The sequence below is a fragment of the Mustela nivalis genome, assembly GCF_964662115.1.
Source record: "Mustela nivalis genome assembly, chromosome: 7".
NCBI lineage: Eukaryota > Metazoa > Chordata > Mammalia > Carnivora > Mustelidae > Mustela > Mustela nivalis.
In genome coordinates, this window is record NC_139026.1 from 91,860,297 (window position 1) to 91,888,173 (window position 27,877).

Sequence of the window (27,877 nt, forward strand, 5' to 3'; positions counted from 1 at the left end):
TCGTCCCGGGCGCCCGGCTGCGTGCGCTCGCCCTCCGCACCGCAGTCTGCGTGTGCCCCCGGCTCCCCGTAGCTCCGCGGGGAGGGGGAGGAGGGGCCGCGAGGAGCGAGAGCCGAGCCCGCAGGCCGAGGAAGGCGGGAGCGCAGGGAGGGGGGCCGGCCGAGGGAGGAGGAGAGAGCAGAGGAGGCGGCCCCGGCAGCGCGCGGCGGCGGCGGCGGCGGCGGCGGCGCGGAGAGCTCGGACTGGGAGCCAGAGCTCGGCTGGACAGCGCGAGAGCAAGAGCCGCAGGAACTGCAGCTCCGCCAGCTTGGGCCGAGCCTAGACACACCGGCCTGGCTGCTCCGCGCCAGCCGCAGGTGGGAAGGGTCTGGGGTGGGCGGGCGAGGGGCTCCTGGCTCCGGGCTGAGGCTGAGCCGCGGGGCCGTCCCCTCCCTTCGTTCCGCAGACAGAGGGTGAGCATGGAGCTGTCCCCCCGCAGCCCTTCCGAGATGCTGGAGTCGGATTGCCCGTCACCCCTGGAGCTGAAGTCAGCCCCCAGCAAGAAGATGTGGATTAAGCTTCGGTCTCTGTGAGTCCCAGGCCGGGAGTGGGGGGAAGGGATCTCAGGGAGCCTGGAAGTGGTGGTGGTGGCGGCGGGGGCGGGGGGGGAGTAGCCGGAGCCCGGCCAGTGGATTGTCTCCTGCACACATGTTGGCAGGTGCGAGGAAATAAGCTGCCCTGACACGCAGGGTCAGGCCACATGTGCAAGGCGTGTGCGGAGCAAGCCGGCTGGTTGGAGCGGGTTTACAGGAGTTGCAAAGCTAACGCTGTGCCATTGCCCGTGGACCCCCCGGGTGACACACGCAGCGCGGACAGGAGGCACATTATGCGCGGTGTGGCAGGGCTGCAGACGGGCAGCATTCAGGAGGTGCCGGGCTGACTCACACGTATCCGTGTGTAGGGGTGTGCAGATGTGAGACACACATGACATATGTGTGCGCGAGTGTCCGTGGGACACACAGATGTGTGTAGAGTGATCGCACACAGCTGCACATCTAGTGCGCGGGGATACTTGTGCCAACCTGTGGGTCATATGTATCCCTGTTGGGATTGGTGGTTTCTGCCTCCTGCATCTTTTAGGGGGTGGGGATGGGGGGGGGCGCTCCATACCTGAGCTGCTCGACACTGGGGGCCGGGAAACCCCTTGTGCACAGTAATGTTGGGGGCTGTAGCTGGGATCTGGGAGAGTTGGGGTGGAGCCCCTACCTGGGAGCTGGGGTGGTGGTGAAGAAAGATTGATTGACAAGGGCAAGGCAACTGTCAAATCTTTTTGTTGCTGTAGCGTCTCCCAAGGATCTCCAAGCACATTTAGGCATCTTTTCTTGTTGTGGCAGGAGGAGGGCATGGGGGTGGGGGCTGGATAAATAGGAAAACCAGGGACTTGGGTGTCCCTACTCCAGTCCCAGGAGAGAGAAGCAACTTTTCTTTCTGTTCTTCAGAGATGGAAAGGAGTGGGTCAAAGACAAACCAGGCAGCACCTTTATCTCCCAGTCAGCCGTCATCCGGTAACCTCCGCAGTCTGTTGATTCTTGATCAGAGAATGAGGGAAGGTTCCCCTGTCCAGGATATGACTCCCAGTGGTCCCAGGAAAGACACTGTAGATGTTCAATGATGCAATGCAGGAACCATAGTCCTGAAACCCAGTTCCTTCCCATTATCCTCAATAGTGAGCCCTGAAGCTTTCCATTTCTGGGGTCCAGTGGAGGAAGAGATGGTGGTAGGAGATGGATAGATGCTAGCGATTGTTTTGTTTTTTAAAATACTTCACCTGTGGTAATAAGATGACACCTTGATATTGGGTGGGTGGGTCTGATTTATACTTTAGCTGCTTAACGAGGCCTTAGGGAGAACTGAGGCCCAATGGGCAACAAGGCTTGGCATCCAAATGTGCTTCTCAGTTCCTGTCCTTTGCTGCCTTTAGCCAATGCAATTTGCTGGGCTCTGTGAAGCGCAGCCTTGGAATGAGTTCTGGGATGAAGAAATGGAAAACCGGATTGAATTGATTTTTGTTGGGAGGAGCACCGAGTGATTCTTGATAGAAAATGATGCTCTGTTACTGGTAACTAAGCTGGGGTGGTGGTGGTGGTGGTAGGTAAGGAAGTGGTGGAAAGGCAAAGAAGGGGGCTCAGGGTTTATAAATGAGAGAATTCAAGGTGTCCCAGGACAGCTTCCCCCCATCATATATTTTCCTTGCCTCCATTCCCGGTAATGAATGGGCCATGCAAGAGGGCAGGTTTTCCCTGTTTCAATGTCTCCCATACCTTTCTAACCAAAAGTCTTCCTTGGAAGCAAATCACTATTTCTTCCTTCAGTATGAGAAGTGCTCAATGGTGAGAGAAGAGGATCCCCAGAGGAGGCATTGCAACCCAGGGAAAGAAGGGAGTAGAGGCAGCTGCCCCTACACAGTGCATTAGCTGAGATGTCCTTAAGGAGATCATGGTAGACAAGGAGCACTAATCTTATTGATTAAATTATTCCGGTCTTCACTTACTTCAGCAGTCTGGTCCTTAAGAGTGTTAGCTGCATGTAATAACTTAACCAGAAAAGGCCCATTTCCATATTGTTAATCACCAGGAATAGATTCTCACTTTCTTAAAGCAGAGAAAGATTTTGATATCAAGGTAGATCCCCACTTGATGGCTTACTGGATTTGGCCCTGTTTGAATACTGGTGAGGCTCTAATGAGAATAGGGGGATAGACACGATTATCTCATGGCTGTGTACTGAATAGAAATGAAGATATATAAGGCCTCCACACAACACGTCCTAACCCTCCACCACCACTCCCCCAACTATCCTTTTAATTTCTAATCTAGGACATCTAGATTGTCTTCAGGGAGGCCTGGTTTGGTGTTTTTGCCTCCAGTTAAAAAGCTCATACTAATATAATTTTGCAGGGCAATTTCTTCTTGGGAAGGGCATCCAGGAATTCTGTTTCCCACAGCAGGTCTCTGCCAAAGATTAATTCAGAATCTGGAGCATCTGAGCTGAAGAGTCTCCAGCTATGGGATTTCACCTCTACCTAGCATGAAAATTTTCCTAACTAAGCAGACTCAGAAGTGAAGGCATTCGAGTGGCTGGAATAGGGAGTCTGGAGATGATGAGCTGACTGGGGTGAGCATTTCTGGCCCTACGATGAAGGATTTGACTGGACTGCTTGCCTTTCTCTGAGACCAGAGGACCTTGAGAAGCCTAGAGGAGGCTCAGGAGCAAAGGGTTTCCTGTGTCTTTTGTGAGTCAAGAAAATCTGTGAAGGGAGATTGGTTTGGCATCCTTAGCTCATTCATTTATTCATTCAGCAACTATTAATTGAGTGCCTCCTGAGGGTCAGGTGATGTGCTGGAGACCGGAGTATGGTTATGGGCAAAGTAGACACAGTCCCTGCTCCTATGGAGTTGATAATCTGGTTCACATATCTCAGGGGGAGTTGCGAGTGGGTGAGGCACCCAGTTCCTCATTTTGCTACCCCCATCCAAGTGCTAAGACTTTACCACTTTGGTTTCTGCTTGATCCTTTCCTTTGGACCAGGAGGGTGGGGGGTATGCTCACAAGAAAAGCATAGAAACAAATTCTTTCTCTTTCTCCCAGGATTGTACAAACATCACTTTCTTCTCTCTGCCCCAGTTTCTCCTGGAATTTTACAGATAGAACTTCCCTTTTCCTTTGGGATACTATAAACACAATCCCTTTCTCTTCTCCTTTCTTCACATGGGACTCAGGACTCCCAAGGTCTAGGCTCTATGTCCTAGGCTGTGGTTCAAGGTCATTACAGCTGAGCGGGAACAAGGAGCCAGCTGGGGATTCTTTTTGCTCTTCTTTGTTTCATCTGAGTCTAGTGTGGTACCTGAAACATAATAGGCACTCAAGAAATATTGTTAAATAAAGCAATGGACAAATGAATTAATGAGTATCCGTGTATATGTCATGGAGCCCCGTTCTGTCTGATTCTGTGGTGCGTGTGCTCCTGTGCGTGGGCGGAGGGGGAATGGGGGAAGGAAAGGAGGTGGTGGTGTTTTGAGAGGGTGATGTTTAAAAGGTACAGGGTTTGAGGACCTCAGGACAGAGCCTGGAACTGAAGGAGTTACAGAGAGGCTATGGAAACATTATTTGGACGTGTGAATGAGATGTTTCAGGATGAAATCGTGAATGCCTGACGTGTATACATATGTGTCTGGGTGAAGGTTGGCAGGCGGGTGGGGGACAGCTCATGGAGTCAGAGCTCTAAAATGATGTCTCTTTGTTTTCATGTTTATAAATGGCACATGTGATAATGAATAGGTTCAGAAGCTTTGCACTTACTCGAATACCTGAGATTGTCTTATGTATGAATGAGATGATGCATGTGTGTGAGTGAGTGTGTGTGTGTGTAGGTAATGGGATATTATGTACCTGTGATCTTGTGTATGTGTTTGTGACACACCAACATTTTTTTATAATCCTGGGGAGATCAAATGGGCAGGAGGAGGAAGCTGAGGGACTGGACTGGGTGCCTTACCAGTTGATGTAGTCCACCTTTTGTCTTCATTTTCTGTATGCCCCACGGAGTGACCTTCTGTGGTTCTCACTGGTTTTGAAAGCTGTACAGTGGTTCCCCTTTTTCTGCGTATGGTCATGGAGCTGCTGTGAACATAGCAAGGTAAACTGTGGCCCCCTGGGTCTCTGGAGCAAAAGGAGCACCATTTCTCCCAGGCATTGGCAGGGATGAGTTTTTGTACCTCCCTCCGTGGAGCAGCCCTTCCTCTTTCATTTCCAGCCATGGCCAAGGGGATCTCTCCTCCCTGGGTTTTAGATCCCCTCTCCCATCAATGCCTTCTGTCTTCACATTTCTTTTATCAGCTGTGTCTTGAATGGGGCATCTCTGGATGGGAGAGGGTAAAAAATGCTTGCGGTAAGGTGAAGGGAGCTGCAGAGAGAGGGGACATCAATTTAGACCAAAGGAAGAATTTCACAAAGCTCTGGTCAGAAGAGGGGATTAGGGTTGCCGGGTGGTGGGAGGGGAAGAACAGAGGGAATGGTGGGAGACTTGAGTTTGAGTTCATGTTCCCATGCTGCGAATTACTAACTGCGTGATCTTGAAGTCACATTGTCTCTCTGAATCTCAGTTCCTTGTTTGATATTATGCATATGAAAGTGGTTTTGAAATGATATAGTCTGGAGTTCTTTCAGCATTGGAGAGCTTGCTGTATGAAGAGGCGGGGGAATGGGAATGAATGGGGGACCATTGGCTTGGATGGGGAGAATGATAAAGATTCAAGAGGCAGGAATATGAATTACTTAATAGGTTTAAGTCCTGGTGTCTGGGGCATGATTCAGAAGAGGCTGTTGATGAATGGTTGTCTGGAGGGGGCGAGACAGGTGTCTGAGCTGAGAGACTAGAAGCTTGAGTGGGGCAGTCTTACAAAGGATGTGGGCCACTGAAGTCAAAAGAAAAGGGAAGGACTTTACTCCTATCATCTCTTTTCCCAGTGGTTAGAGCAACTGTAGTTCTAAGATGTGGAGGGTGTGGGGAGCTCCAGGACTGCCGTTGGTGAGTTCTGTAAGCGTTGGAGAAACTCTCTAGCATTTATCCTGCATTTCTAGGCCTTGGGGGTAATATGATCAGGTATGCCACATCTTATTTTAGGGAATCCCTAAAGTCCCTGAGAACCCAAATATCACTTTGTTTGCCCAGAAGCCCCAGGAGGCCAGTTAGAAAGACTGAGAGGAAATTTGACAGTGGAAAGTTGGATTTGTCCCTTTTGCCAGGAGGAGGGTGAGGTAGGCCGGGGATGCTCTGGTTCTGGAAGGCCAGATGAGAGACCCAGGAGGGGAGGGGCCTGGGCTTCTCTAGACCCCTTTCCACCTGCCTTCTGTCTAGGGAGCTTCTGAAGGCACTGAAATGAGCGGGTGTTTCCCATCTTCCCCTCTGTTTTTGGCCACTTCCATCTGACTGCGATGGAGGAGCAGGGAACCTTTTTCCTCTCTTTTAAAGGAATCACCAAGGATTCGTTTCCAACCTCTCTGCTCCCTCTGCTTTCCTCTCTTTGATTCCTCTCGAATCCTGTCTCTCTGTCCCTTTCCTCCTTTGTTCCCATCTCTCTTTGCTGGGCTGCATTTTGCTCTTCTCTCTTGTCCCACTTCCTTTTGACTGGGCTTCTCTGGCCTTCAGTGCCTCTACCCCTTTCTCACCTTGGCTGGGAGCCAGGAAATCCCTGGGGGCTCCCTCCTCCACCCCCAGGTGTTGGGGGTGGTGGCTGTGCAGGGTGAGCCTGCTGTGGGAGGACCCTTTGGGACCACCTTAGGAGTCCAGCCTCAACTGCTGCGTTCTGCAAGGCCTTTCTTTTGCCTTCTCAGTGACCTCATCCTCCCAGCTCCCCTGGGGAGGAAGCCAGTAATTGCCTTCCGCTCTCAGGGGGCTGATTTTCTCAGGTACGGAAGTTGAATAGCTATTTTCCAGCTCTCTTCAGGACAGCAGCAAAGAGGGACAAAACCAGGGCAGCAGGTGGGGTGCAGGTGAGCCCCCCCCTCCCCAGGGTCTGGAAATTGTTAGATAATGAGATTGTGCCCTAAGGGAGGAAGACTTAATGGTCCTCCAGAATTGGTAGAGCATCCTGGGGCTTTGGAGTGGGGTAAAGACGGGAACTGAGGGGGAAGGAGAGCTTCTGAGAAGGGAAAAGGAGGAAAACAAGTTGTTGTCCATTCAGTGCTGGGAAGTCCCTAATGCCAGTGCTCTCGCCTCTCTGTCTTGAATATCCTGCCCCCCTCCACCCCACCACCTTCCTGCAGCTGCTTCTCTCTCCTCAGCTCCGGCTGCATCCATGTGGATCAGGGAAGTAAACATCAGGTTAGGATTCTACTTCAGCATCCCAGACCTGGCAGGAGTCCACTGAGTGATCTGGGATGGAGTTGTGGTGGAGAAGCAGGCTTGGTGGGGAAAGGACAGGGGAGATCCAGGTATAGGCCCAGGGGCATGGGGCTGGGATAAGAGCTAGAAAGAAGGTGCTCCAGGGGGTGCCGTTGGACACAGCCAGGTTCCTGGGTCAGTGGGTTCCACAGCTGCAAAGAGAAGTCAGATTTGCAAATAATTATTGTGGCTGCAGTAGCATGATTTGGCTGCCAGCTGGTGTTGGCACCATTTAGTTTTGGGAAGGGAGCTTGGCTTCCAGGGGGCTTTGTGGTTCTTTGGCAGGCAAGACCTGGGGGCTGGAGAAGCTTCTCTCCTTGCTATTCCTTGGCTTCCCTCCTCCCCTGTTTGTCTGCTCTTGCAGATCTAATGTGGCAACATCTCCCTGGCTCTTGATGCCCACCATGTTTGGGAACTTTCTGGGGCCTGGGCTAAGGGAGCACACATGCCAGCAGTGTTGCCAACTGTATCTTTTCTAAGCAGTAGCTTTAGAAATTCCAGACTTAAAGAAATACTATAAATCAGATTGCACCAGATTCACCCAAAAGACTTCTTTGTCCTGCTTCTCCTCCTCCTATCTGTTCTTTTTTGGAACGCCAAGAAAATTTGTTGTTGTTTTGATTGCAAGATGGAATAAGCAAGATGGAATAAAGATAGATATGCGGGAGAACTTCCTGGAAACTTCATGGAGGTTAGAATGTGACCTTCCCGTAATAAAGAAGAAAGCCCTCCTCCTCCTTTTAGCATCAGGTTAGGGATGTGTTGGGGAAACAGTGAGTGAGTCAGAAAGGATGAACTTGAATCAGGGTATTGAGACGCAGGCATCCTATTTCCCTAGTGCCTCCAACCCCAGCACTGAATCTGAGAACCATAAAATGGAACAGAGGAGGAAAGTGTTGCCTAGAGGTGGTTGGTAAGGTTTGGGGACAAGGGTTGGGACCAGACCCCAGTCGCACTGGTCCACACTCTTGTGCTGCTGCCATCATCCTGCAGTCAGTCCCTTGCCAAGCCTCCAACTCTGTTTCCCATCCCAGGCCGCCTTCCACATCTGCTAGGCCCCCTGGACACAGGGCATCTGCTGGAACATCTGCTGGGATGTGATTTGGAGGGCTGGTGGGGTGGTCCATGTGGAGGTGGTTAATGAGCAGAATTAAACAGTGCTGGGGGGTTAGGGGAGAAGAGGGTTGTACAAGAGAACCAGAGAGAGAGAGTGTTCTTCTGGCCTGGGTCCTGGGAGCCTCCTCTCTCCTTAGCCTTCCTTGGATTTTCTTGCCCCCTGCCCCCACTCTGCCCCCAAGTTCCTCCTTCTCTTCAGGGCTGAAGTCTGAGAGTGAGGTGACACTGGTGCATGCTGGGCTAGGAGCTGGGATATCTGGGGTCTTTTTAGTCTGGGCTAAGGCTCAAGCTGTTGAGAGTACCCTCTTCCTCATCTGATCTGAGCTGTGCTGGGCTGTTGCTAGGAACACCTGTTAGAAACAGCTTCTGGTCAGGAGGCAGAGGGGGAGTTGTTTTCAGACACAGCATGGGTGGGAGCCAATCCCCTGTTCTAACAGTTTCCCTCCCCGTCCAACACCCCCCTATTCCCTACCTGTCCCCCCCCCCCCGCCCCGCCACCGCCTCTGCTGCTGTGCTTCCCAGACCCTCTGCAGCATCTTTCAAATCTCTCTTCTTTTCCTCCCTACCCGCTTCATACCTCCTGCCCCCTCCTCTCCCTCCACTCTCTTGATTTCTGTTCTTCCCACACTACCCCCCCCCCCCCATCCTCTGCTACCCTCCCTCTGCTCAGCTCCTCAGTCCAGTGCCTAGAGATCTCTTAGGACCGCTGCTGTGTCCACCCGGGGCCTGCCGCCTCCCAGAATGGCACCCCAGCTCTGCCACCAAGGGGGCTATTTTTATCTCCAGAGCCACCCCCGCCACCATGCCCAGCCAGCTGCCAGAACCCAGGCTGCTGTATAGCAATGGGAAGCCAGTGGAGTGAGGGGAGCGCAGGGCTAGGGTAAGGTGGGGAGCCGGTTGTTCTTGGTTTCTGGAGCTCTATGCTGTGCACATTCCCCTTTCTCCTTCCACTGCCTCATGGCCCCTGTGGAATAAGGAGCCAGGGAGAAGCCCTGGACATCTGGAATGGTGGCGGCAGGGTGACTAGGGCTTTTCTGCACCAGAGGGCCTGGATACAAGGGTGGGCATAGGAGACTTTTTTCATGGAGGATTCTTTTTTTTTTTTTTTAAATATTTTATTTATTTATTTGACACACAGAGGGAGATCGCAAGCAGGCAGAGAGGTAGGCAAAGAGAGAGCCCAATGCGGGGTTTGATCCCAGGACCCTGGGATCATGACCTGAGCCGAAGGCAGAGGCTTTAACCCATTGATCCACCCAGGCTCCCCTCATGGAGGATTCTTAATGAACATTTGTGGAGCAAACTAAATGAAAGGTTGGGAGAAGGACTATTCTGTTGCATTCATGCATCACTTTATGGTCCCTAAGGTGCTCCCATGTGATCTCATTTGATCCTTGTGTGAATTCTGTGAAGCACATACTACTTACCCATTTTATAGACAAGGAAATGACCTCAGGGTGTCCTGCCCAAGGTCATGCCTAGTGATAAATTCTAGGCAAAAGTCTCCTGATTTCTTTTTAGTTAAAGATTTTATTTATTTGACAGAGAGAGACTTAGGAAGAAGAGGGAACACAAGGAGGGGGAGTGGGGAAGGAGAGGGAGGCTTCCTACCAAGCAGGGAGCCGGATGTGGGGCTTGATCCCAGGACCCTGGGCTCATGACCTGAGGCCAAAGGAAGACACTTAACGACTGAGCCACCCAGGCAACCTTAGAAAGTCTCTCGATTTTAATTCATATCCTCTTTCCACTGGATTTAGGTGATTTCTTTGGTTTTTTCAATTTCTGAGATTTTGGAGCCTTGAGATCAGCTGGTTAATCCCTTCCCTAACACCCCCTACCTCCACCCCCACTCCTACCTACTCCCCCATCCCCACGCCCTCTCTGCTCCAACCAGAGTCAGGGTTTCTTATCTTTTGTTCATCCCCTATCCCAACTCCTATTCTTCAGGAAGGTGGGGAATACTGGGAATCAACTTGGGAGGGAGGCGTTATGGTTGTGCTCCTTGCTATTTTTAAACTAAATTTAAAGACTAGAGGATGATCCATGATGGACTCTGCTAGGGCCATCATCTGTCTGCCCTGTCCCCCATTCAGGGAAGTCTCCCCAGCTCAGATAGGGGTGTGGTGTGTGTGTATATGCATGGGTGAGTGGATATGTGTGAGATCCCCAGGAAGGGCTGGTGGCTGGCCAATATCCTTTCCTGTTAGGAACAGTTAATCATAATACTAGACTGGGATGAGCAGGTGTGGGCTGCATGCTGGAACCGTGCAGCAGGTATGGGTGTGTGGGGAGGTGGTGAGCAGTCATTCGTCCAACCAGCTTTTGGTTGGGCAAGAGAGCAGAGGGATGGACAAGATATCCTCCGCAATGCTTTCCTAGACTAAGAAATCTCCACCTTGAGGTGGGTTGAGGTGAGTGCCAGCTTGAGGTGGCAGGGCCTAGAGTGAGGACCTGGAGTCAGGTGAGGGGCGGGAGCTGCCCTGGCTTGGTGTTTGTTGGGGTTTCAGGCTGTATGCAGCCAGCGTTCCTCCACTTCTGTCCTACCCTGGTTCATCCAAGCAGGCATGGCCACGGAACCGGGGAATCTTGTCCTTCATCTCCTGGGTGTCAGTTCTGGGTTTCTGATTCAGACTCTAGTTCTTTTCTTCCAAAAAACACGAACCCGTGTGTGTGTGTGTGTGTGTGTGTGTGTGTGCGCGTGTGCGCGCGCGCGTGTGCTGGGGGCGCAGAGAGAATGAGATTGACCCAGAGAGGGAGGGTTTCCTTTCTTCCAAAATCTGCAGCAGCCCTGCTTCATGGCTACCACGAGTTCACTGGAAAACAACTTGTAGATATTTAACTTCATCCCTCTGGTTGCTGTTGAAGCCCACTTCCACTTGTCCCAGCACTCACTGAAGCTGAGAAACAGCAGGATCCCAACTTCATTTGTTTATAATCATTCAAGGCTTTGGCACAGTGACAAGCTTTTTAAATTTCTCTCTGCTTTTGTAGGATAGAGGCGGGAGGAAGGCTTCCCTTCAAAAAATTCTGGTGCTTGTTCTGTTTCTTCTCTTTTACCTTTCTCCTGTCATACTCATCCCCACGGGTCCACTTTCCTCATTTCCACATCATCCCCAGCCCTAGACTCTAGATGAAGGAGAAGGCGGTGGCGCTGAACTCTCCACTGGATGCGTTGTTCTTCACCCCGGGCTCTCCTCCTTAGCCCCGCCCAGCCTCTCAGCTGACCAATCGTGGCCCCGATGCGCTTGTATTGGTGACGTCATATCTCAGCCAATCCGGAGGCGGGCAGGGGCTGTATGCGCACGTCCACTTAGCGCTGCAGAGGCTGGCTTCTGTCCCCCAACCTGAGCGAGGGCGAAGCCTGGAGGCGGAAGAGGGGGGGTCCTGGTCCCCAGGCTCGCCCTAGGCTGTCCCATCAATGAGAATTGGCCTGGGCTGGGTTGGCCTCTTCCCAGTTAATGCCCAGTATCCGCCAGTGCTCGTTTTCCAGATGAAAAAAAGGGGGCTGGGAGTGGGAAAGTAACTTGCCCAACGTCTTGGTTTGTTCAACGGAGCCATCCCGACTTTCATTCACTGCTTGGGCGGGGCCTTTCCTCCCCGTGAGCTGGTGTCTGGGTGAGGAGCCCCGGAACCCCAGCTTCAGTGAGCCCCTCCCATGTGGTTTCTGGTTCTTTTCCCCTCTTGGCTTCGGCCCTTTCAGGTGGGCTAAAGCTCCTTTTGAAAAATGGCTCCTGAAGAAGACTGTGGGAGGGAGCTGAATCTGCTTTAGTCTGTCCAGGGGGCTCTTGCGGGCCCCTTCCCCTTCAAGGGTGGACCGTCCGCCCACAGAAGATTCAGGGTGGTTTCCTGTCCCTGCACCCTTAAGCCTTCTGCTAACCCCATCTCCCCTAAGAGGAGCCCCACCTACTCAGAGCAAGGGGCTGGACTGTGCTATTTCTGTCCTTTCTGGGATTCTTCTGAGAACAGATTCTTGTTTTCCGTCTGATTCAGATGTGAAACTTTTCCCGTGGCCTCTCACCCAGTTGCTGTGGGCTGCCGCTCTGTCTCATCACTCCCTTCTTCCTCCAGCCAGGCCCCTCCTGCTCCCTTCCCCAAAGCTTTTCTCTCTGGTCAGTAGCTCAGTTCTTCAGAGACCTGGAGGAGGAAGTTGGGTCCAAGAGGGAGTCATTCCCCGCGGGGGCCCTGGGGGGCCTGGGCGCGGCATTTCAATACTCTGAAGTAGGACACTGTGATTCCCATGGCAAAGCCTGTTCCTGTGCAGAGAAGTCACCTGCAGGGCCCCATCCTCAGGTAGGCAAGGGGGAGGCATGGAGAGGGGAGGAGGAGGACAAGTTGCTGTGGGTCCACCACTAGGAGTTTGGTGGAGGGGAGGGATCAAGGCTTGACAGTCCCCGTATGTTGTGTGTGCATGTGTGTCCACTTCTCCACCTTTTCCCTTGCCTATCTTGCCCTTTCTCTTATTCTCCTCCCGTTCCCATCTCCCTTTCCTTTGTAGTGCTTCCTCTTGCCTGTGGCAGGTGACTTAGCTGTGATTCCCCTCCTTTCTCTCCTTCCTCACACCAGCATCCTCAGGACTTCATATCCCTTGAAATCTCCCCATCTGATCTTAAGAACCCGAAAGGGAAATCCCATCCTTCTCCCAACTCCTAGCCCTTTGGCTTTTGGCTGCCCTGCACTAAGCGCCCTACTTAACAGTGATCTCTTAGGGTGCTGGAAGTAGGACAGGGGCTTTGGAAATTGCCAGATCATCAGCCATGATGGCCCAAAGAAACCAACTGGTGGGGAAGTTGAACTCTTCTGGGCTGTTGGGATTATTACTACCCTGAGCCTTCTCGTTCAGTGGGCTGCCTAGAGCTGGGAGAGGTGCTTTCCAGGGGTCAGGGTCTGAGGCTTTTCCTGGGTTGCTGGGGCCAAGGGTAGAGGAGAAAGCAGTGGATGTGGTGAAACAGGACTGGGAGGGAGGTGGAAGGATTGTTGTAGAAGATTCCAGTTTTCCTTAGGCCTGGATAGGGACCTGTCAGTGGATGGGAAGTAGGACTTCCTGCAGGAGAATGCTGAGGGGAGGGCTGTGGGTGGGTCAGGGCAGGGGAGGGGGAGAGGATGGGGGATCCTAACTCCTATCCCAAGGCTCCAGCCACAGATTCTAAAGTCCTTATGACTTTAGAATCCAAGAGGCCAGTGCTGGGTCAGAGCGGCTGTGGGGGAGTTAGAGGAGGGTGACGTTCATTCAGCACTTGGATCCTTCTGGCTGCCGGAGTCCAGGTTCCCTTCTTAGACTCCCCATTTATCAAATTCATTCTTTAATCTTTCTTCCCCTTGATCTCCACTTCTGGTGTCTGGATCATGTCCACGTCAGATTTCAATAGGAACTCTGAAAGAGCAGGATCTAGAGGTGGAGTCAGGAGGAACTTGGAGGAAAGGTTGTGTGGAGGGCCAGCTACAGCCGCCTCCTCCGCAGGCTCTCCATTAGAGTTTCTGAAACCTTGCCTCAGAGATCTCCATTGTGAGCTTTGGCAGATAGCCCCCCACCTGATTAGTCTGCCCCCTCTCCCTTTTATTTGTTTATTTATTTACTTATTTTTTTTTTTTTTTTTTTTTTTTAAAGATTTTTATTTATTTATTTGACAGAGAGAAATCACAAGTAGACGAAGAGGCAGGCAGAGAGAGAGAGAGGGAAGCAGGCTCTCCGCCGAGCAGAGAGCCCGATGCGGGACTCGATCCCAGGACTCTGAGATCATGACCTGAGCCGAAGGCAGCGGCCCAACCCACTGAGCCACCCAGGCGCCCTATTTACTTATTTTTAAAGATTTTATTTATTGAGAGAGTGAGAGCATGTGAGAGACAAAGAGAGAGGAAGCGAGATAGTGTGAGCAGGGGGAGGGAGGAGGGGGAGTGAGAAGCAGACTTCCCACTGAACAGGGAGCCTGATGTGGGGCTTGATCCCAGGGCACCAAGACTTGAGCAGAAGGCAGACGCTTAACAGACTGAGCCATCCTGGCGCCCCCTCCCTTTTATTTAAGGAACATTCTCTGAGCACATACTGAGTGCTCCGAGTACAGCAGCAGGATAAACAAGTCACTGTCAGTCCCATCAAGACGCTCACAGTCTGCTATGAGCTGCCAGACACCAGAACTTTAGACCACAGATTGAGGAGCTGTGATGGAACAGGCCCCAGCCTCCCTCCAAGTGAATTACACGATCGAGCCCCTTCTGCCCAACACCTTTGGTGTACAGGGCACAGTTAGGCCCCAGCAGTGTGAGTCATAGGCTTGCGGGCCTGACTGAGATGGACAAGTTGTGTGACCTTGGGCCAGTTGCTTAACCTCCCTCCTCAGGTAGTTATGTGGCCCAAATGAGGTTTGTCATTATGAAGGAGAGATCGTGGCTACTTTTTCTCTGTGAGGGGGCTTCCCAGTCATCAGTCTCCATGCAAGCTAGACTAACTCTTCTCCACCTGGACTTGGGAGGGAGAAGGCAGGCACTTGTTGGTCTGGAGGCCACGAGGTGTGAGCTGGGTGGGGCCGGGGTGTTGTTGGTCAGTTCACTTGAATTCCTATCACATTTATATAGTCCCACTCTGTGTGTCAGGCGTGTTGCATACATTATTCCATTTATTAAATAAATTATAAAATAAATAATAATTCTTATTAACAGGCCCTTTGCAGGTGGTTTGTCATCATCTTCACTGTTTTACAGAGGAAGGAACAGAGGCTCTAAAAGAAAGGTCCTGAAAGCTTCATGTGCAGGAGAATCATCCTGGGTATTTGTTACACGTTTGCAGATCCTTGAATCCTACCCTCAGAAATTTTGTTTTAGTAGTAGGTGTGCCACGAGGTCTAGAATCTCAAATCTCGGTTTTTCGCAAGCATCCCAGGTAATTCAGATGCCAGTGGTCTACAGGCCACCTTTTGAGAGGTGCTGATTGAGAATTAGTGACTTGCCCAAGGGCTCAGGGCCAGGAAGTGATATTTTTGAACCAGGATCCCTGCCTCCCAGAACTGTGGCCGGAGCCTTGGTTTCTGCACTGAAAATAGGGGTGGCAGTTTCTTCCCAACTCCCATCCTGTAGGCCCATTGTGAGGATAATCTGAGATAACGTAGGAGAAATCCCTTTTTAAAATGCAGAGCTGGCAGCATTGTTAACGATTATGCGAATACATGCAAATGAACACCCGTGGGTTTGGCTGTTCACTTTGGGAGCCCGCGCTGGGATGTGTGTTTCAAGATGTGGGTCGAGAGAGAATGTGGAAGAACTTTGGTGAGTTTAGGTTTGGGTTTTATAAAGGGCTGACCGACGTGGAAGATGAGGGCCAGGGTAGGAATCTGGGAGACAGATGGGACCAGAGGCTTTTCTTTATTTTTGGATTGTGTGTTCCCTATATCCAAGGGTCTCTGGCCACAGGGACTGACCAGGAGAGAGAAGCCCTGGTTTGTACCTGGGCCCCAAAGGTGGAACTAACCTCTTTGTTCTGTGACCTCTAGGTCAGCACCCTGGGAGATGCTGGCTCAGTCCCCCTTCCCAGCTCATTGGCTGGGAAGCCTTTTATGTTGTCTGGCCTCTGTTCCACCTCCCTAATGAAGCCCTTGCTAGGCAGAGATTTACTGAAGTCGGCTTCTTTCTTGATGAACAACCGCTGTTTGCACTTGCTGCCGGTGCAGCAGGAAGGCCAGAAGTGGGGTTTGAAGATCACCCACTGAGGATGCTGCAGGGTCCCCCTCAGCTCCTTTCCTCCCATTTTCCCCTTTGCCCTTCTGCCCCGTTTGCATTCAGACCGTTCTGGGCGGGACTGCTGGCCCTGAGGTGAGAGCTGGCCTGCAAGGAAGGCTTCCTGAGGCTGGCTGTTTCCGGCACCCCCACTCCAAAGCTGCTGAGACCCCAGGACTCTGGAGCTGCTTCTGTTCAGGAGTGCCATTGTTCTCCCTCCCTAGCATCCCTGGGAATTGATGCTAATTTCAGCCTCTGGTCCCTGACTCATTCTTTTTTCCTCCCTGACTCATAGGGTGACCTTGGATTTCTGAAGCCCCTCTCAGTGGGGAATTGTCCTGGCCGCCACTTCACCCCTACCCGGGTGTTAGGTGGGGCAGGGCAGGGCTGGGGGAAAGAGGGAGCAGGGAATGTTTAATTGCTTTCTTTAAAATCACCATCTAAAGTCAAGAGAGTTTTGTTTGCTTAGTGGCTGCCTGGGCCAGACTTCAGACTTCTAAGAAGTCTCCGGCTTCATCCCTGACCCCCAGCATTCCTGAGTGCAAAAGATGAGGGACTGTCCCCTCAGGCAGAACGTCCTGGAAGTGAGACCCCCTGGCCTCACCCCACCACTTGGGCTCTGGGGGAAGCCGCTGAGGGGCGGAGATAAGGGATGGGTACAGACACATTGCCAGAGGTACTCTTGGGCACCACATCAGAGAGGCAGGGGTTAATCCTGCTTTGTCCTGGTTGATGGATTCTGGAATCATAATCCATTAGCTCTGCCTGAATGGAGTGAGGCCAGGCGAAGAGCATTCAGTCAGATTGGTCTTTGTTCTGTATCTTCAACATCCCTGCCAGGGACAGAGAAGCTGTGGACATGTACCTCCCCCCCACCCTGCCCCCTTCCCGGCAATGACCAATGGATATAATGGAAGCATCTTGGGTGCTTTTTTGATTGCTGTTGACCCCACAGCTCACTCTGCTGGGGGAAATTGGCAGTCTCAGCTCTTGGTTATTCAGGCTATGAAACAGATCATCCCCAGAAAACCAACCCAGGGGCTGGTACCTGCCCCAGTCTGCTGGGCCCCGGGGCAGTGTAAACAGGTTTTCTGGGAACTGGCCCAGGGGAGGTGTGGGGAGGTCAGAGGTAGGTCTCCATGGTGGTGTCAGAAAAAGGCCTGGGGTTAAACTTTGGGGGTATGTAAATTTAATACAGGCAGTGGCAAGAGCCTGGATGAAACACCCTAGCTGCGATCCCACCCCTGTTGGAGAGAATACCTATCTCTGGAAGACCGAGGCACCTTATCCGAGGGTGTTCTGCTCTTGTGACCAGGTAGGGATGCCTAAGCAGACCGTCTGTGCCCACTCCCACAGGTTGCGCTACATGGTGAAGCAGCTGGAGAATGGGGAGGTAAACATTGAAGAGCTGAAGAAAAACTTGGAGTACACAGCTTCTCTGCTGGAGGCCGTCTATATAGATGAGACACGGTGAGAGACCTGCTCTTGCAGTAAGACACCCAGCAGACATAGTGATGGGGGTGGGTGGGAATAAGACAGAAGGCTGGAGATAGAGACCCTGGACAGGACCAGAGCAGGGAGGAAGAGCTGTAGATGGAAATACCACAGAGATAAAGGGGCAGAGGAACAGATAGGGGGTTGCAGAGACAGAGACAAACACAGGCGTCAAGGAGAGAAGACCGTTTCAGAGCTGGAAGGGACCAGAAGGCTCAGGTAGTCCTAACCCTCTGGCCAGTGGGGAATCCCTCGAGACCTCTGTGGCCCAGCATGGGAGCCACTGGTCTCATGTGGCTGCTGAGCCCAAGGATGAACCGAGACGTGGATTTGTGGGTGACACGCACGCTGGATTTCAAAACCCAGAGAAAGGAATGTAAAATCTCTTTCTATATTTTGTATTGACTTCACATTGAAATTATACTATTTTGGGTGTATTTGGTTAAAGAAAACTTATCATTAAAATGAATTTCACCCATCTGTTTTTACTTTTTTAATGTGGCTCCTAACCAATTTAGAATTACTTCTACTTGGCTTGCATTTTATTTCTGTGGGACAGTGCTGCTCGTCTCAGCCTCCCTGACAGGTGGCATCTCTTCCGTTTGCTGCCTGAGCGCTTCTAGAGTTGTTGGGTCACTCAATACCTCACATAGTGGCCTGTTTCATTATGGGAGGCACCAGAGAGACAGAAATGAAAAACAACAACAACACCAACATGTAGTGAGAGAAAGGAAGGGGAAGGTCAGAGAAGGGAGAGACCTGGCCTGAGTGTTCCTGAGCTGTGGGGTGTGGCTGGGCCCAGCGTCCCTAGGTTGTGGAAGCACCTGCTGTCTTTCTTCTGTGACTCCCCTTCTGGGACCTCAGGCAAATCTTGGACACGGAGGATGAGCTGCAGGAGCTACGGTCAGATGCTGTGCCTTCGGAGGTGCGGGACTGGCTGGCCTCGACCTTCACCCAGCAGGCCCGGGCCAAAGGCCGCCGCGCCGAGGAGAAGCCCAAGTTCCGGAGCATCGTGCACGCGGTGCAGGCTGGAATCTTCGTGGAACGGTGAGGCTTGCCCTTGCTCAGCTTCCATCTGCCTCTAGTTGCATTCCCCATTTCCCAGACACTTGGGGCTTCTGGGATCCCACCAGAGCCCCAATGGTGTTCCCCCCACCCCCGTCCCCCAGAGCTCATCCCCATAGCTCCACCTGATCAGACCCCACTTCCCAGACCTTCACTGTGGGCTGCTTCTTGTTGTTTGCCCTTAGGATGTTCCGGAGAACATATACCTCTGTGAGCCCCACCTATTCCACTGTGGTTCTCAACTGTCTCAAGGTGAGTGCTGGGTGTTCGGGAAAGAGGAGAAGGTTGGGGGAAGGAATGGTCACTGGGACTTTCAGATTCTTTGTGGGGTGGTTTTTGCCTTCCCTTTTAACTGTCATCCCCCTATTCCTCAAAACAACATTTTGCCCCCTCCAGAGGCAAACTCCGGTCTTTTTGTCTCCCCTGCACTGGGACGAAAAAGGCCCACTCCAGCATTTCTTTGTTTTCCTTTTTCCCAGGTCTCTGTAAACACTGGGAAGTCCCCCTTGAAGTCTAACTGTAACCCTTGCTGCTGCTGGGAAGCTCCCCTTGGGACTCTCACTGCCTAGTCTGTTGTTTCTCCACAGAACCTGGACCTCTGGTGCTTTGATGTTTTTTCCTTGAACCGGGCAGCAGATGACCACGCCCTGAGGACCATTGTTTTTGAGTTACTGACTCGGCATAACCTCATCAGCCGCTTTAAGGTTGGGCAGCATCCTACCCCTGTTCCTGGGCAGGGTTCTCCACTCCCATCACTCCTGTTCTACAAGATTGCCAGCAAGCAGGTTCCACAAGCTCCCTCACTCAGTCTCACTGTCAGGGAAGTTTCCCCGTGCACATCTGCCTAGTCTTTCTGTCACTTGTGCACCCCCAGCTTCTGACTTCATTTATTGCTTTCCAGAAGATTCTAGGTCTGTAATCCCCCAGCCTAGGATTCTGCTCTGTCCTGCTTTGCTTCTTCCCCATAACTTGTCTTCTTCAGGCTGGCTCAAAGTTCGCCTTCTAATTTCAGCTGTCCTGCCTCCAGCCTGTGGACACCCGAGGCGTAGAGTTCACATGCTGTCAGCCTGTGCCGTTGGGACTAGAATCTCTCCACTTGTTCTCTGGGATGGGGGGGTGGGAGCGGGGAGGAAGGGATAAAACTGGTCACTCTTCCCCTTCCCCTCCCTAGTGTCTGTTTGAGGAGTTTTATGGAGAGGATGGGCTCTTGGCAAGGCTGGATAGGACCGTATGAGGGGAGGCGAACTCCATTTGCTCTTCAGCTTGGCTGGCCATGAATATGGGATTAAAGTCCTCTCCAGATTCTATGCGAGGAGGGAGTGTCTTTTGGGAATAGGGACTGGAAAAAAACACTTCCATGTGGAAAAACCGCACTTGGAAGTGGAGGGTGAAGGGGTTGAAGAGTCTCAGTGGGAATATTTGGTCAGCACTTAGATGGGGGGTGGACATAGATATTAGAGTAGAGGAAAACATGTCTGTTCTGAGGGGGCTGTCGGGGAAGTCAAGGGAGTCCAGTTGGAGGACCCTTTCTCAGAGGGCTTTGGAAGATCATGAAGCCATCCTCAGCCTCTATTTTATCATAATAGACTGTTGGTGTCTGTGAACTTTTCCTCAACCTTTGACTCCTCGACTTACACCAACTCCCGAGAAGGTTTCCAGAACTTTCCCGAGATGCTCAGTTGTGATTTTTCCCTCAGTGCCTTCCTGAGGCCTCTCCTTCTGCACTTCATTATCATCTTTCCAGTCCTGCCCTTTCCAGGACAGAAAACAGCAGCGTCCACCTTTTCCTAAGACTTTTCCAGCTCATATTTCTTCAAAGTGGTTCTCAGACATTCTCCAGACACCAGCTTCTCTTAAACTCTGCTTCCTTACCTGGAAGGACTGGTTTTGGAGGACCCCGAGAGTGAAAGCGTCAGGTTGAGTTTGGCCCAGCCCCAGTTCGCCCTGCTCTGAGGCAATTAGGGGGGGGCACTTCTTGCTTTGGTGTTTACTCATGGCAGGGATTCCTGTTGGAGCCACCCTTCTCAAGCTCCACATTCCCGTCTTGGGCACCCAGCCCCTCCCCTGTGTCCCTTCCCTTCCCTTCCCTCCGGGGATACCATGGCAACGCCAAAGCAAGGGCAGTTGTCATGGAAACAGTCCTTTAAAATTCCCTGAATTTGGGGCATAGCCCTTCGAGGTGGGGGTGGGAGATGTTAGGGTCTGACTGATCAGTGGTGTATCTTCTGTGTCTCATCACTACTACTCATCTCTACAGAAGCTTCCCCAAGTCTTGCATGTTGCTCTCCTCACAGCCTCAGGAGATTCAGGGACTGGTGCAGGCACCAGCCCTGCCCTCTGGGAGCCTGAGCCTTTGAAAGAGGCAGGCAGACTGCAAGGGGGTAGAGAGAGACAACTGATAGGAGCTGGACAGAGCTCTGGCTCGTGGTGTCCCTCGGTGTGGTCTCTCTGTGTGTGTTGGTGTAGGTAGAGGGAAAGCCTTCTTAGAGGAGGGGATGACCCATGTCTGCCTGGAAGGATCCTCTCTAAGTCATCTTGCTCTTTCCCCTGCTTCTGAACCCCTTTTTATGGTACTGGATTGGGGATGGGAGGGGGTGATTGGAAGAAAGGAGGGAAGTTTGCTTTTCTTAAAAAGCTCCAGGCAAATAATTATAGCTACTCTTTAGAGAGCACTTACTAAGTGCCTTGTACTTACCTCATTAAATTCAAGGAGGTGGTGTTATCTTCATCCTGAGATTAAGTATCAGAGGCATAAGATTTAACCCAAGGTCACACAGCCAGCAGGTGGTGGAGCCAGGATGTGAGCCCAGGTCCACCTGACTGCAGCTGGTGCTTTCTACCCACGTCATTCTACCTTCTAAAGAAAGGTGGCATCGCTGATTATCAGTCCTCGGCTGCCTGCCTTTCCTGCACATACCCCGTGTATCTCGATTTTCTCCCTCCCACTTCAGATTCCCACTGTGTTTTTGATGAGTTTCCTGGAGGCCCTGGAGACAGGCTATGGGAAGTATAAGAACCCTTACCACAACCAGATCCACGCAGCTGATGTGACCCAGACAGTCCATTGCTTCTTGCTCCGCACTGGGATGGTGGTAGGTGCCCAGAGATCATTCTGTGATTTAGGGTCTTCTGGCTGCAGGTCTGGGAAGTCTAAACTCTCCTCCCATTTCCCTTTGTCTCTCTTTGGTTCCTCTCCTTTGGTATTCCAGAGTCTTTACAGAGCCAAATTTTACTTACTCCAGAGAATTCCTGGGTGGACCGTAATGTCATGGGCAGTGCTGGGGGCGTGTTCTGGGATATAGTGGGAATGTGTCAGGTTGGGGTAAAGGGGTGTATTTCACCATTCTGGGAGCTGAAAAACCTGGCCATCTTAGCCTTGAAGAGCAGAAGGGATGGGCTGAGTCCTATAGCCTGGGGTGGAGGTCTTTGGGCAGTGATGGGCAGGGTGAAGCCCTTCTCTTCCCCCCTCTCTCTCTGTCAGCATTGCCTATCGGAGATCGAGGTCTTAGCCATCATCTTTGCTGCAGCCATCCATGACTACGAGCACACAGGCACTACCAACAGCTTCCACATCCAGACCAAGTGAGGGGTGCCAGTGTGGCAGGGGCAGGAGGGGTCCTGCGGGGGTGGGGAGGCTGCCAGAGCCCCCACTTGCAGGGGGCTGGATGCGATGACCCTTGGCTCTGCAGGTCAGAGTGTGCCATCCTGTACAATGACCGCTCAGTGCTGGAGAATCACCACATCAGCTCTGTCTTCCGAATGATGCAGGATGACGAGATGAACATCTTCATCAACCTCACCAAGGATGAGTTTGTGTGAGCTGAAGGCCGGAGTGGGCCTCCCGAAGAGACCTCCCTCCACTCCCCCCGACCCTCTCTTCTCATGCGCTGGACCTCCGGCCCATCAGCGCTGTGGTGGGGGCTGATTGCTGTCTGGTTCTGTCCATCCAGAGAGCTTCGGGCCCTGGTCATCGAGATGGTGTTGGCCACCGACATGTCCTGCCATTTCCAGCAAGTGAAGTGCATGAAGACAGCCTTGCAGCAGCTGGAGAGGTGGCATCTGGGGGGATGTGGCTGGGTCATGGCCAGAGTGGGGGCTGTGAGAATCGGGCGCACGTACGCGGGTAGCTGGTATGCCACGCCTTTACCTGGGTGGAGAAACTCTCCTGGTTCCAGGTGCCAGAGCCCATCTCCACAATGTGTGTGTGTGCGCGGGAGACGTGTGGGCACACGGGCCCAGATTTGCATCTGGGGCACTGTGGGAGGGCACATGGGGCCAGGGGTCTGAAATGCGCGGTTTCACTACGGGACAGCCTGACCCTGCAATGTTGGGAAAACCTTGCAACGTTTTTGGATTCGGTTCCTTATTGTGCCATGTGAGAATGAGAGGCCTCCCCACCACAGCTCGAAGCCACTTCCAACACCAGTAGGGCTAGCCTGAGAGTCATGTGAGGTTAGAGGAAAAAAGCACAGAGCAAATGCCTCGATGACATTGAATGTGGCTTAGAAATAGGTGGGAGAATATAACTGTGTAAGAGAGAGGAGACTATGTGTGGGGGGGTCCCCAGGGTGTGTGTTCATGTCCAGTGTCTCTGGGGGACAGTATGCAGTGTGGCACCGTTGGGGAATAATGACAATACTTATGATGATGATGAGGATGATGGAGATTATAGATAACATCTTCTGTCAGCACTGTGGGCCAGACACTCTACTAAATACTTCTGTGTTGCGTGTCATTGAATTTTCAGAACAACGCTACGTGGCAGGTTCTGTTCCTATTTCCTGTTAGGATTGAGGAAAGTTCAATATGAACATTTTAAATAACTTGCTCTGTGTCACACAGCTAGTGTGTGATACGTACAGTGGGGATTTGAACCTGTGCCCCCTGATTCTCAGCGCTTGGCCTGGTTCCACCTCTATAGGTGTGTGTGTGTGTGTGTGTGTTTGCACATGTGTGCGTGCATGTTGCCCCAGAGGGTGGCTGAAATTCCCTGCAAGGATCCCAGGGCTTGTGATGGGAAGTTAGGAATGGTCCAGTTTTTCTTCTCCTAAAAAGATGAGTCTCCCTTCCCTTGCTGCCTGCACTGACCAGGATTGACAAGTCCAAGGCCCTGTCTCTGCTGCTCCATGCTGCCGACATCAGTCACCCAACCAAGCAGTGGTCGGTCCACAGCCGCTGGACCAAGGCCCTCATGGAGGAGTTCTTCCGTCAGGTAGCGGGGCATCTTCACCCATGCCTGCCCCCCTTCCCCTTGTTCTCCGGGCTCCCACTCCACTTCCAGATCTTCATTCAGCTCCCTGTAGCTTCTGACCTGATCCCGAAGCCCTGGGAACAGAGGTCATTTTCCTAAAAGCTTAACTGTGGTAGCATTGCATTTGCGTATCGTCCATTTCCAGGTCAAAGGCACCGAGATGCCTCTTCTCCCACAACAACCCCTGACCTCCCCCAGCTGCACCCCAGAGTGGGGGTGGTCTGAGGCAAGCCTCAGAGGAAAGCCTCCAGCTTTCCCACCTTGTCTTCTCCCCAGGGTGACAAAGAGGCAGAGCTGGGGCTGCCCTTTTCTCCGCTGTGTGATCGCACTTCCACTCTGGTGGCACAGTCGCAGATTGGTGAGTGGCCTCTCCTGTGGGGAGGAGAGTCCTGGCAAGGGGACAGGATGCTTTCTGGGCTGAGGCCAGGCCTCTCCGAGTTGCCATCCCTTAAAACCAGTCTTCCTGTGGAGTAAGCTTGTGCTGGGGACTAGGGTCCTGGGTAGAAGGCCTGGGGGTGCAAAAGTGGGGTCACAAAGACATCGTTGCAAAGGCTTCCCCCTCTGGGAATTTCTCAGCCTGGGTCACCCTGTCTTACCCGCAGCCAGGCGTTCCAGCCACACAGGCGCCTCTGCCCAGCCCTCTGGGTGTGTGTGTGGGAACTCTCCATTGTGTTCTCCCTTTACTGCAGGTTTCATCGACTTCATCGTGGAGCCAACCTTCTCTGTGTTGACTGATGTGGCCGAGAAGAGCGTCCAGCCCCTGGCGGATGAGGACTCCAAGTCTAAGAGCCAGCCCAGGTGAGGGTGGCTGGGGCAGCTGTCTCTCCTGGTTCGGGGGGAGGGAAGAGGGACTCTCAGAGAGCACTGATCGCAGGGAGGAGGTACAGCCATGGCAGGCGAGTGGAGAAACTTGGCTACCCAAAACTTGAGACCCTCTGCTGCCTGTCACACAAAGGGGTGAGGGGGTGGGGCCAGAAGGCTGTGACCTGCACCTGTGGTCCCCTCCAGCCATTTTTGTTTGCTCTGTCTTTATTGCCCTTTTTCTAATGTTGTTTTTATTTTCCTTCTAGTAGTAGGGAAGGTGTGGAGAGGAAGGGGTGAAACTATAGGAAAAGGGGCAGGGAATTGGGGGTACCCAGCAGTGGGAAAGGGGGAGGATAAGTCTCCCTAAGCTTCCTCCTGGTCTTCCATCCCTGCCGCTGAGGGATGGAAGGCAGTTCTGGAGTGGACTGGTCTCACCTCTGGAGTCGGGGTGGGGGGCTGCTTTAGTTTCCAGTGGCGCCAACCCTCTCTGGATGTGGAAGTAGGAGACCCCAACCCTGATGTGGTCAGCTTCCGCTCTACCTGGACCAAATACATTCAGGAGAACAAGCAGAAATGGAAGGAACGGGCAGCAAGTGGTGGGTGCTGTTGGACCCAGGGGTTGAGGTGGGGTGAGGGTGAGGCCTTGTGGGGAGGGTGGCTGATGGAGCCAGAGCAGGTCTACTTTCTTTAAACCCCTGGAGCAACCCTTTGACTTCCAGAGTTGAGAATGGAGCTGATCAGACTAAAGTAAGATGATAGAAAAGAGTGTCAAGCTGATTGGCCTGGATTAGGGACAGGGACAGGAGACGGGGGACAGGAGAGAAGATAGGAACAGCCATATTCCACAGCCCAAAGGACCCCATGCATGTTGTGGTCTGTAAATGGTGGTCTGTGGTCTGTGGTCTGTAAAGTCACCCAGTAGATCTGGGTGACTTGGTGGCCTTGGCTGGGAAATCTCTTTTCTTTAGGTGTGAGTTGACGGTTATGAATTTTAGCAAGGCTGGGAAAGAATGCTGGGGAGGCTCTCCCTAAGTTGTCATGTGTTGAATGCAGCTCATCTTGAAGGCAGGAGGATGCATGAGAATCCTTTACTTTTCTCCACATGCTCCTGGCATTTTGGGGAAAAATGTTTCTTGTCTGGGTCCCAACTTCCTAAATGCCCCCCTGCAGGTGTCACCAACCAGATGTCCATTGATGAACTGTCCCCCTGTGAGGAAGAGGCCCTGCCCTCCCCCGCTGAGGATGAACACAACCAGAATGGGAATCTGGACTAGCCTGGGGCTGGCCCACGTGAGCCTGTGTGCTGGAGGGGGGAGGGTCTGGAGAGTCTGTAGGGAGTAGAGAGAGCTGGGTGTCCAACATGGAGTCTCTGAAGGGTCATATCTGGGGTTTTGTGGATGCGAGGTTCTTCCTAGCTCTTCTGAGGGAGGAAAATGGAAGTGAACACATACTTGAGCCAGGGCCTGAGTGGGAAGCAGGGAAATCTTTCCACCCCTTCTATCCAGTCCCTGCAGGAAGGAGGTAGCTCCTCAGAACAGGGAGGGCCTGAGCAAGGCTACAGCACCTTTGTGAGGGTTCGGGAACAGGGCCCAGCCAGGGCGCAGGACTCTGAGAGGTGGGTTGGGTGTGGCTTTGAGAGCAGCCCCCTGCTCAAATGCTTGGTTGAGCACCCTGTGCAGGCATTGTTGGCACAACTGTGTGTGGGACTGGGGTGGGGGGTGGGTCTGGCGGGCCTTGGAGAAGGTAAATCAGGCTGGAGATAAGGCAAAAATCGGAGCATTGAGGCCTCTCCCTCTTTCCCAGGTCCTCAATGCGTCCAAAGTGTTCGATGTCATCAGCACCATTCATCGGGACCGGCTCCCCCATCTGCTCCAAGGGAGCATGGAGGTTGAGGAACAGACAACCCACCCAAAGGCCGAATGCCAGAGATTGTGGGGTTGGGGGAAGGGCCCCTCCCCACCTGACACCCATTGGGGCGCACTTTAATTTCCCAGCAGCAAGTCTGGGAAACTTCAGGCTCCCAATGGTCACTGTGCCCATTCCCCTGCCTCTGGACTCCCCCCCCACCCACTCTTATAGCCAGTTGGCTGGCTGGGAGAGGGGAGCTTCTTGGAGGCCTCCCAGGGCCCAGGGGGGAGGGTCAGAGATGCCAGCCCCTGGGCCCTCCCCCATCCTTTTTTGCCTCCAAGTTTCTAAGCAATACATTTTAGGGGGTTCCCTCAGCCCCCCCAGATCTTAGCTGGCAGGTTTGGGTCCCCCTTTTCCTCCCCTGGGAGGAGCTGGAATAGGATAGAAAGCTGGGGGTTTTCAGAGCCCTGTGTGTGGAGAGGGGAGGGGCTCCTTCAGGGCATGGGATCTTTCTAGGGCCTGGGAATGCAGGGGGTGTTCTCTTTACCCCAGACCTACACTGCTTCAGCACCATCCCCAGACCCTCTCCGCATCCCAATCTTCCTTCCCTCCCATTCTGAAATGTGGACTGGGGGAAGAGAGGAGGCCTTCCTGGGGTCCACAAGAACTTGGGATTGGTCTGGGCCTCTGGGGCCTGTCACCTACCCTGGCTGTCCTGAGCCCTTTGCCTCCTTCCTCTCCCCTTGGGCTGGGAGGCTCCCATCCGACCAATGTCTGTAAAGTGCTCTGAGGTCTCCCCAGCAAAGCACCTTCAGGATGCATTTTATGAGCAAAGGCAGGAGAAACCAGCTGGGTTGGGGCTAAGGGTGCACGGGGAGGGTGAGATGTAATCCAGGAAGCCTGTAGTGTTCTCAGAGGGTCACTCCCTGCCCTCCCCCTTCCAGCACCTGCCCAGCCACTGCTGATGGCACCAAAAGGCCCCTCCCCTGGGACAAGTTCGGAGTGGTGGGTAGAAGGCAGATGGAAGGGACTCGCGGCTGCTGCTGTTGTGCTTCCTGAAGAGAGCCTGCCAGGCCCTATGTCCCTTCTTCTCAGACTCTCTGAGCAGCCTTGTCCCAGGAAAGGCCTAAGTCCCGGTGACTGCCCTCCTCTTATCTTGTAAATACCAACCATGCATTTGTACAGTGGGCCCTGTTCCTGTGAAGTCCATATCCATGGTCTCTTAGACCTACCACCTTGACACTTGTCCCTCCTCCCCCACCCCAAGTGGGGCAGAGACGCATGTGACTCACACCTGCCCTTGGTCTCCCAGAACCCTGCTATAGCCAGAGATCAATAAAGAAGGGAGACCAGGCCTGGTTGTGTTTCGTGTTCACTGGATGGAAGCATCTTCATGTATACTGTCTCTGTGAAGCTCGAAAAAATCCTGGTGTGGTGTTCTCCCTATTGTGTATGTGGGTGGGGATGCTGGGCCCCCCGGAGAGGTGAGGTCTTTCCTGAGGGCACATAGTAGGGACCCCTGAGACTCTCGCTGCCAAAGTGCTTCTTCTGTAAGGAAGGGCGATTCTTGCCTTTCCTTCTCCCCTCCCCACTCCACCACCTGGAAAAATCAAAAGCAGTGGGCAGGAGAGGCCTGGCTGTCCAGGGAAGTTTCTTTCCCTGTCCTGGGTTTT

At 52.8% G+C, this 27,877-nt stretch overlaps 1 protein-coding gene and 1 long non-coding RNA gene across 3 annotated transcripts; one reads left to right on the top strand and one right to left on the bottom strand.

The window, feature by feature from the left end:
• On the top strand, nt 1-27,558 carry PDE1B (phosphodiesterase 1B). Of its 2 annotated transcripts, XM_082741613.1 has the most exons (16): nt 1-356; nt 446-568; nt 17,099-17,212; nt 18,101-18,283; nt 18,487-18,553; nt 18,889-19,005; nt 21,253-21,393; nt 21,783-21,883; nt 21,991-22,116; nt 22,252-22,353; nt 23,393-23,513; nt 23,829-23,910; nt 24,242-24,350; nt 24,822-24,952; nt 25,527-25,646; nt 26,160-27,558. In XM_082741613.1, the coding sequence occupies exons 2-15, from the start codon at nt 459-461 to the stop codon at nt 25,628-25,630; spliced, it is 1,608 nt and encodes a 535-aa protein (XP_082597739.1). In that variant the 5' UTR covers nt 1-356; nt 446-458; the 3' UTR covers nt 25,631-25,646; nt 26,160-27,558. The 2 variants fall into 2 exon arrangements, with proteins under 2 accessions (XP_082597739.1, XP_082597740.1); XM_082741614.1 differs by lacking the exons at nt 1-356; nt 446-568 and adding an exon at nt 12,020-12,328.
• LOC309869844 lies at nt 23,974-24,873 on the bottom strand. The gene is made up of 3 exons (XR_014314370.1): nt 24,792-24,873; nt 24,149-24,378; nt 23,974-24,061 (listed from the first exon to the last, which is right to left on the bottom strand). It is a non-coding gene; the product is annotated as an uncharacterized lncRNA (long non-coding RNA).
• Nucleotides 27,559-27,877: the final 319 nt, after the last annotated feature.